We start from the raw sequence: 9,586 nt of genomic DNA on the forward strand, positions 1-9,586 counted from the left end.
ACATCACATAGAAAAAGAGTGCCTGTCCCTTTAAGAGAACCCCACCACTCCCTTATTTCTCTTAAATGCTTGAAATTAATAATTAAAAAGGCTGAAAATGAATATTAAGAAAATTAATTCAGTGAGAAGAAATATTTTTACTCAAGTATTTTCTCCAGAGGGTTTCTTGTTTCTGTTTCGTCAATTTGAAAACAAATTGCCTTCTTTAAAACAAATACCTTATGAAAAACAAACTTAAGTTTGAGCTGTAAAATGTGAAAGGAAGATTAAAAATAAACTTTCCCAGGCTCACAGATTCTGACCCTTTACAAAATGGCGGCGGGCCAATCCGTCCAATGAGCCGGTTCCAGGTCCCGCCTCCTCCTTCGCCGCGATTGGTTGGAGGACCAAAGCCCCTCGGTCAGTCCTCCAGGCTCAGCCTCCCCTCGCTCATTGGTGGAGAGCTCAGTGTCAGTCAGTGCACGCCGGCGACGTCGTGACGTGACTGGTTGGGCGAAGAGGGGGTGGGCGCGCGGGGCGCTGGCTCGCTCCTGCAGCCCTGCCCCGCTCGCTCCCTATTGGTCGGAAGCTCCCGTCAATCAGGCTCTGGGCCCAGGTCTCCTGTCCCTGGAGCGCGCTCCGCCAAACTGAAGACCGGATCCGCGGACTCTCAGGTTTGGATTCCCCTTTATTCTCTCCCCTCCTCTGATCTCAATCGGATCTGGGGGAAAACTCACTTTCCCTCACTGATTGCGGCTCTTCACCAACACCGACTTTACAAACAAAGCCCCGCACCGCAGCCTGGAGCTCAGGGGCCCAGCACGCAGGCGCGGGGGAGGATGATTGGCAGGGGCCCTGGGTGTGTGCTGAGCATGCGCGTTGCGGGCCGGGTGCCTGTGGAGCAGGAGAGGGCGGGGCCATGGGGCGCATGCGCGGTGTCAGCCACAACTCAGCGCGGCGGCCGGAGCACTTTCTGGAGCGCGGGGGCTTGTGGGTATTGCAGCCGCCATTACTGTTGATCCTTTCAACCAACCTGTGCAGCAGCTGGGGCCTGAAAATCAGCTTCTCCGTCTCCGCCGCGTCTGTTCTGACGATGCCACCTTCAATACCAGTGCTTCCGACATGTCTTCCTTTTTCCTCAACCGAGGATTCCCCTCTACTGTGGTTGACTCGGCCCTTGACTGTGTCCGTTCTATTTCCCGCACTTCTGCTCTCACCCCTTCCCCTCCCTCCCAGAAACACGATAGGGTTCCCCTTGTCCTCACCTTTCACCCCACCAGCCTTCACATTCAACGGATCATCCTCCGCCATTTCCGCCACCTCCAACGTGATCCCGCCACCAAACACATCTTCCCCTCACCTCCCCTTTCAGCATTCCGAAGGGACCGCTCCCTCCGCGACACACTGGTCAACTCCTCAATCACCCCCAACAGCCCTTCTTCATCTGGCATCTTCCCGTGCAAGTGCAAGAGATGCAACACCTGCCCTTTTACCTCCTCCATTCCCACTGTCCAGTGCCCCAAACACCCCTTCCAGGTGAAACAGCGATTTACTTGTACTTCTTGCAATTTAATATACTGTATTCACTGCTCACGGTGCGGTCTCCTCTACATTGGGGAGACCAAACGCAGATTGGGCGACCGCTTTGCGGAACACCTCCGTTTAGTCTGTAAGGGTGACCCTGAGCTTCCGGTTGCCTGTCACTTTAATTCACCGCTTCACTCCCACTCTGATCTCTCAGTCCTCGGCCTATTACATTGTTCCAATGAAGCTCAACGTAAGCTCGAGGAACAGCCCCATATCTTTCGATTGGGCACTTTACAGCCTGCCGGACTCAACATCGAGTTCAACAATTTCAGATAATTATCCCTGCCCCCATTTTTCATGCAGTATGATTTATGCCACTCCCATTTGCAACATTTTATCTTTCCTGCCTCTTACAAAAGTACAGGATGTTCTTCAATTCCTTCCTACCCTCCTAACCCCCCCACCCTGTCTCTGCTTAATATGTTACATCTCCAGCTTTTTCCAGTTCTGATGAAGGGTCCCAGACCTGAAACGTTAACTCTGTTTCTCTCTCCACGGATGCTGCCTGGCCTGCTGAGTATTTCCAGCATTTTCTGTTGCCCTCCTGTTCCGTTCTGGGCCCCACACCTCAGGAAGGATATACTGGCCTTGGAGGGACACAGCACAGATTCACCAGAATGATACCGGAACTGAAAGGGTTAAGTTATGAGGCCAGGTTGCACAGACTGGGCTGGTATTCCCTCGAGTGTAGGAGATTAAGGGGTGATCTAAGGAGGTGTTTAAGATGACTAAAGGAGTTGATAGGTAGAGAGAGAGAAACTATTTCCTCTGGTGGAGCTGTGGGGAGTCCAGAACAAGGGGGCACAACCTTAAAATTAGAGCTAAGTCCTTCAGGGGTGATGTCAAGAAGCACTTCTTCACACACAGGGTAGTGGAAATCTGGATCACACTCCCACAAAAAGCTGTTGAGGCTGGGGGTCAACTGAAAATATCAAATGGAGAATGATAGAATTTGTTGGGTATGGGTGGTGAGGCTTACAGAACCAAGGCGGGTAGATGGAGTGAGATACGGATTAGCCGTGATCTGATTGAATGGCGGAATAGGCTCGAGGGACTGAATTGCCTCGTCCTGTTCCTAGGTTCCTTCCCCACCCTGTGCAGATTGTGAATCTCCATCACCTGTTGTAGAGGTGAGTAAAGGGGATTTAGTCCATCTGTGACCAGACTATAACCACAAGCCCGTCTGGGTATCACACCTATACGGTCCGTGAGGTTATTATTAGATTCACACCCAGACATTGTGCCTTTACTTGTCGACCTATTCTATGTGATAACATGAACAGTCCACCGGCGCACTCGAGGCCTTCCACAACCGGTGGGTACTGGAGGGACTGGCGTGCATCACCACCAAAAATAGAATTTTAATTTCGTTTGTTAAGTTCCCTTTAAACTTTTTTTTGTTATGTTACAGGTTTTATTGGTTGTGCCCCCTTTAAAAAGGGGGCACATGGTTGACTTTTAATAGGCAATTGCCTGTGATAAGGGAAAAAAATAACATGAACAGTCAAATCAAGGGAATCATCAGCACAACAGTTTGAAAGATTAAACAATAGTACAGGAATTTATAAAACCTTCATCCATTCCATGTTCATGTCACCCCAGGTGTCTGCAGGGCCCTGCGCTACAGAACAGTGTGAACTCGCTGGTGTTGCTTCAGATGCCCGGAGCATTTAAAGCTCTTCCCACAGTCAGAACATTTAAATGCTCTCTCATCAGTGTGAACAAGCTGGTGTCTCAGCAAGGTAGTTGACTCAGTGAATCCCTTTCCACACATGGAGCAGGTAAACAGACCCTCCCCAGTGTGAACTCGCTGGTGTCTGGTCAGAACCCCAGGTCTTTTAAAGCTCTTCCCACAGTCAGAACATTGAAACGCTCGCTCATCAGTGTGAGCAAGCTGGTGGCTGGTCAGCTCCCCGGAGCTTTTAAAGCTCTTCCCACAGTCGGAACATTTAAATGCTCTCTCATCAGTGTGAGCTCGTTGGTGTCTGGTCAGATTCCCTGAGTTTTTAAAGCTCTTCCCACAATCGGAACATTTAAACGGCCTCTCATCAGTGTGAGCAAGCTGGTGTTGCTTCAGGTCCCCGGGGTATTTAAAGCTCTTCCCACAGTCGGAACATTTAAACGGCCTCGCCCCAGTGTGAACTCGCTGCTGTGTCTGCAGGGTGGACGACTGAGTGAAATGTTTCCCACACTCACAGCAGGAGAAAGGCCTCTCTCCAGTGTGAACTCGCTCATATTGCAGCAGGTTGGATGACACAGTGAAACCCTTCCCACACACAGAGCAGATGAACAGTCTCTCTCCAGGGTGAGACCGCTGGTGTGTCATCAGATTCGTGGAGCTTCTAAACCTCTTCCCACAGTCAGAACATTGAAACGGTCTCTCATCAGTGTGGACAAGCTGGTGTCTCAGCAGGTGGGATGTGCGAGTGTATTCCTTCCCAAACACGGAGCAGGTGAACGGACCGTCCCCAGGGTGACTGTGCGGATGAACTTCTGACGTAGACGGGGAACTGAATCCATTCCCGCCGTCCCCACCTTTACCCGGTTTCTCCCCAGTGTGACGGTGCACGTCTCGACAGGTCAGGCGATCGGCTGAATCACAGTCCACGCACGGAACACGTGTGCAGTTTGTTTGCGCTGCGATCGCTGCTCTCTCCTTCCATGTGCAATGCCGATGATATTCAGGTCCTGATGAATCGAGCGACTCTGTCAGACCCCGACGTGATGTTTGGTCTGAGCTTCCCGTCTGTAAATGCTCCACTTCTAAAACCCTGTAAAAGGAGTGTAGAAAGGGGTAAGAGGGAGAATGTTGCCTCATGTCCCCCTTTCCCAGCCCAGGGGCAGTGAAGCTGATTTTCAGGCCCCAGCTGCTGCACAAGTTGGTTAGCCTACCATCAGTAGTAGGGAAAATGCTAAAGAGTCTATTATAAAGGATGTGATAACAGGACACTTAGAAAATAACGGGATCAAAGTCAGCACGGATTTATGAAAGGGAAATCGTGTTTGACAAACCTACTGGAGCCTTTTGAGGATGTAACTGGTAGAATAGATAATGGAGAACCGGTGGATGTGGTGTATTTGGATTTTCAGAAGGCCTTTGATAAAGTCCCACATAAAAAAAGAGGTTAGTGTGCAAAATTAAGGCAATGGGATTGGGGGCAATATACTGGCATGGATTGAAAATTGGTTAACAATGGGTGGAGAACTGTTTGTACAATCGATTTCAAAATTCTCATCCTGGCGCAAATCCCTCCGTGGCCTCACCCCCCTCCCCATCTCTGCAATCTCCTCCAGCCACCACCCCCCCAAAAAAGATCTCTGCACTCCTCCAATTCTGGCCTCTTGAGCATCCCTGATTTTTAATCGCTCCACCATTGGCGGCCGTGCCTTCAGCTGCCTGGGCCCCAAGCTCTAGAATTCCCTCCCTAAACCTCTCCACCTCTCTTTCCTCCTTTAAGATGCTCCTTAAAACCCACCTCTGTGACCAAGCTTTTGGCCATCTCCCCTAATATCTCCTTATGTGGCTCGGTGTCAAATTTTTTCGTCTTCTAATACTCCTGTGAAGCACCTTGTGATGTTTTACTATTTTAAAAGGCGCAATATAAATACTTGTTGTTGGTGTAGATTTCTGTACTGTGAACCTGTCCATTTTGAGAGACTTCAGGCTTTCTTGAACAGTCTCTGTTTTCTGAAGATGAAGTTTAATTCCATTTTTCCCCCCCACAGTTTCCACATGTACGCTGACGACACCCAGCTCTACATCACTACCACTTCTCTCAACCCCTCCACTGTCTCTAAATGGTCAGACTGCTTGTCCGACATCCAGTTCTGGATTAGCAGAAATGTTCTCCAATTAAATATCGAGAAGACCGAAGCCATTGAGGTATGATATGATATGATTGGGATTAGGGAAACATGGCTCCAGGGTGACCAAGGCTGGGAACTCAACATCCAGGGGTATTCAATATTCAGGAAAGACAGGCAAAAAGGAAAAGGAGGTGGGGTAGCATTGCTGGTTAAGGAGGAGATTAACACAATAGTAAGGAAGGATATTAGCGCTGATGATGTGGACTCTGTATGGGCAGAGCGGAGAAATACCAAGGGACAGAAAACGTTAGTGGGAGTGTTATACAGACCCCCAAACAGTAATGTGGAGGTTGGGGATGGCATTAAACGGGAAATTAGAGACGTGTGCAATAAGGGCACAGCAGTTATCATGGGTGACTTTAATCTACATATAGATTGGGCCAACCAAATTAGTAACAATACTATGGAGGAGGAATTCCTGGAGTGTATACAGGATGGTTTCCTGGACCAATATGTCAAGGAGCCAACTAGAGATCAGGCCATCTTAGACTGGGTATTATGTAATGAGAAAGGAATAATTAACAATCTTGTTGTGCGAGGCCCCTTGGGGCGTAGCGATCATATGGTGATCGAATTCTTCATTAAGATGGAGAGTGAAGTATTTGACTCAGAGACTAGGGTTCAGAATTTAAATAAAGGAAACTACGATAGTATGACGCGCGAGTTGGGTAGGATTAATTGGGGAATGTTACTCAAAGGGTTGACGGTGGATAGGCAATGGCAAACATTCAAAGATCGCATGGATGAACTACAGAATTTGTTCATCTGTGTTTGGCATAAAAATAAAACAAAAAAGGTGAATCAACTGTGGCTAACAAGGGAAATTAGGAATAGCATACGATCCAAGGAGAGGACATAAATTGGCCAGAAAAAGCAGCAAACCTGAGGATTGGGAGCAGTTTAGGATTCAGCAAAGGAGGACAAAGGGATTAATTAAGAGGGGGGAAATAGATTATGAGAGTAAGCTTGCAGGGAACATAAAAACTGACTTTAAAAGCTTCTATATATATTGTGAAAAGAAAAAGATTGGTGAAGTCAAGCATAGGTCCCTTGCAGTCAGAATCAGGGGAATTTATAATGGGGAACAAAGAAATAGTAGATGCATTGCTGGTCATCTTCCAAAATTCTATAGACTCTGGAACAGTTCCCATGGATTGAAGGGTAGCTAATGTTACCCCACTTTTCAAAAAAGGCAGTAGAGAGAAAACGGGGAATTATAGCCCAGTAAGCCTGACATTAATACTGGGAAAAATGCTAGAGTCCATTAGAAAAGATGTAATAGCAGAGCACTTGGAAAACAGTGACAGGATCGGTGTTAGGGAATATATATATATATTCATTTTAATAACAGATTTTAATATGATTAAACTATGAACAATGAAAGTGCTGATTTAAGCTTAATACTGAAAGTGCCGATTTAGCTTAACTAGAGAACAAAGGAATGAGTGATGTATCAGAGATCCAATCAGTGCGATGTAGCTGAACCAACCATAGCTCTGTATGCATGCTGCTGAGCCAATGGTAATAAAGGGGGCGGGTACATCTACTGCTGTATAAAGCCAGCCATTTTGAACATGCTTGTTAGTTGCTGAAGGAAGTCAAACAGTGTAAATCAAGTGATGCAATAAATCGACTATTTAAAACTTACCACCGGACTCGCAAACTTTTATTTTAATGTGTTGACCTCAGATCGGTGTGGTCCACTGAAATTACCTTGATCTAACAATTTGGCGCTGCGAGCAGGGTCGCTGAAGGAAGAGACAGAATCTGAGACACCAGACCTATTTTGGAGGTAAGGACTCCTCGTTATAAAAGTCCTCGGTTGGTTGTCTAGTCATCTCCCCTCCACGTGACTCCGCAAACCTCCTGGGTAGCGAACCCTCTGGGTGGTAAGATGGCTCGAGCTCCCCTATAGAGCTCTAACTTACTGACTCAGCTAAAAAGCCTACGACTTGAGACCCCCAAGTAAAGAAATCGATATTATGGCACCACTCGATAAACCTACAACTATTAAAAGGGGGGCGTGCCCCACCTGAGATTTCAGAAGAAGAAATTCTGTGGGAGTTGAAAGACTATATAGAATTACAGTTTGACTTACCTAAAACCTGGTTCGAAATCGAACAAAAGTACGGTACCTCCTCTGAACAGTGGTCTTTGGATGACAGAGGGTCTGGGGAAAAACGACCCGTATGAAAGATAAAAGACGGATCAGATGGTCCTTGGCAGTTATGGGCCAGATCCGACGGCGAAATGAGATTAAGACACAATCCCAACATAATCACGATTTGACCAATGCAAAACAACAAAAAGATGCGATTTATGAACAATTGAAGAAGAAAACAAATGAGCTTGAAAAGTCAGAAGTGGAAGTTAAAAAACTTAAAGGTGAAGTTCAGGGCTGTAAAAAACAATTGGATAAACAACCGATAGTACCGGTAGTCCAAGTAAAGGGAAAATGTGTCGGGACCTGGAAGGGATACCCAGATCTAAATGAAATAAAGGAGGAAGGTCGTGGGAGACAAAGACAAGAAGGAGGTCAAGAGACCGACTCGGGATCCTTTAGTAATGTTAGTGAAAGTGAAGAAGAGAAAACAGGACCCCATTTGGCCCCATTGAGACAGAAAAGGAAACGAGTAGGAAAGGAGTATGAGAAGAAAGAAGATGGGGAAGAAAGGGCGAAGTACCAACTCCACCCGTGGGACGGAGTCCAAATTCTGATTGTAATGATACTCAGGAGAGAGGGAAATATGTTACACAGCAAAGACTGGCCTGGGAAATGATGAGCAAGAATTAGATGCCGGATGGGATGCGATCCAACAGTGGTTACAAGTGATTAGCCCTGCAAAAACGGATTGGGGAAAGATCATAGCCTGTCGACAGAAAGGGACGGAGGAAGTGTTAGGGTACGACGGGCGATTTAAAACTAACTGGTTGGAACACTCGGGGCTGAACACAGGAGAGATAAAGAAGGAAAAAGATCTCATTTGCAGGCTAACCAATCTGAGAACTCAGCAAAGGAAAAAAAAAAACAGGGATTTGGAAAGCCAGGAAATGCTGAGACGCCGATGGAAAAAGAGGAAAAAAAAGAGAAACTTAAAGTTTTACTGACATGGAAGTTATTAACATCTGTGCTGAGACAAATAAAACACAAGATTTGCTGAGTGAAAGGAACCTTGAAAAATGACTATGAATGTTTAAGAAGTTACAGTATTTCTTTTGTCTGATTAGATGTTCTTTAAAAGAAAGATTCTGTTATGTGTGTTTTAGCTCCACCCACTTCTCTGTGTTAAAAGCGTTTAAATCTTTTGTCTTGTCTTGGATTTTGGAAGTTTTAAGAATGTGCGAATAAGATTGTGCCCCAAGAATCGAAAAAAAACCTTTGAACTAATTTAAGTTAAGCTGGTGTGTAAAAACTGAGAAGAGCAACAAAAAGTTTGCTTAACAAAAGATTGCGATAGATTTTTGTACTTGCAGTGCAAACTGTACAAGGTTACATTAAGTTTCAGTCGAAGATTTAACCTTGGAGTCGCGGTTGCTATGGTGAAATCTTCTAAAGCAGTTTGATTTGATTTGTTTAAATGTGAAAAACTAATTTTTCTCCAGTTATGTTTTTACAGTATTTTGGAAAGACATCTGAAGAAAGGACAATAAGAAATATGATGTAATTTACTGTTTTCTGCAAGAATGTGCCATTTTGTTCTGTTTTATCTGTTCTGTTCGTGTTTAGTTAAAGTGTGAAAACACAACTGTCTTTTTCGATCAGGAAAGTTTTTTTTTAAATTTACATGAAGTGACGCAATTGCGCCTGATAATGTTTTGCTCCACCTTCTTAAAAACCTGCAAAGGAGTTAACCCTTTCCACTGACAGCTGTTTAAGTTCACCAAGCAACAATTTTAGTATGAAATTTAAAGATATGGGACATTATTAAATTTAAGTTTCTTAATTTTAAGTTAATATTTCCCCACAGTGATAGAAAGAAAATCATGATTTGATAAATGGAAGTTATCTTGTAAACTAATTGCATGATAATGTGCAACATGAACTTGTACTGGTAGCGCTAGATTTAACCGAAACGGCTTTACCTACGTGGTGTTAATGGGCTCCTAGGGTTGGTATTGGTAATACCGTAATGGCACCCCAAGCCCAAGGCAC

At 45.5% G+C, this 9,586-nt stretch overlaps 1 protein-coding gene across 1 annotated transcript; it reads right to left on the minus strand.

The window, feature by feature from the left end:
• Nucleotides 1-2,840: 2,840 nt before the first annotated feature.
• Nucleotides 2,841-9,126, minus strand: LOC147091622 (uncharacterized). Its single transcript, XM_085976616.1, has 3 exons — nucleotides 9,104-9,126; nucleotides 7,532-7,603; nucleotides 2,841-4,337 (listed from the first exon to the last, which is right to left on the minus strand). Exons 1-3 carry the CDS (start codon nucleotides 9,124-9,126, stop codon nucleotides 3,188-3,190), a joined length of 1,245 nt encoding a protein of 414 aa, XP_085832742.1. The 3' UTR covers nucleotides 2,841-3,187.
• Between the last annotated feature and the right edge of the window lie 460 nt (nucleotides 9,127-9,586).

The sequence above is a fragment of the Somniosus microcephalus genome, unplaced genomic scaffold, assembly GCF_052327205.1.
Source record: "Somniosus microcephalus isolate GS21.2 unplaced genomic scaffold, FLI_Smic_1.0 unresolved_chr3, whole genome shotgun sequence".
In the NCBI taxonomy this organism is placed as follows: domain Eukaryota; kingdom Metazoa; phylum Chordata; class Chondrichthyes; order Squaliformes; family Somniosidae; genus Somniosus; species Somniosus microcephalus.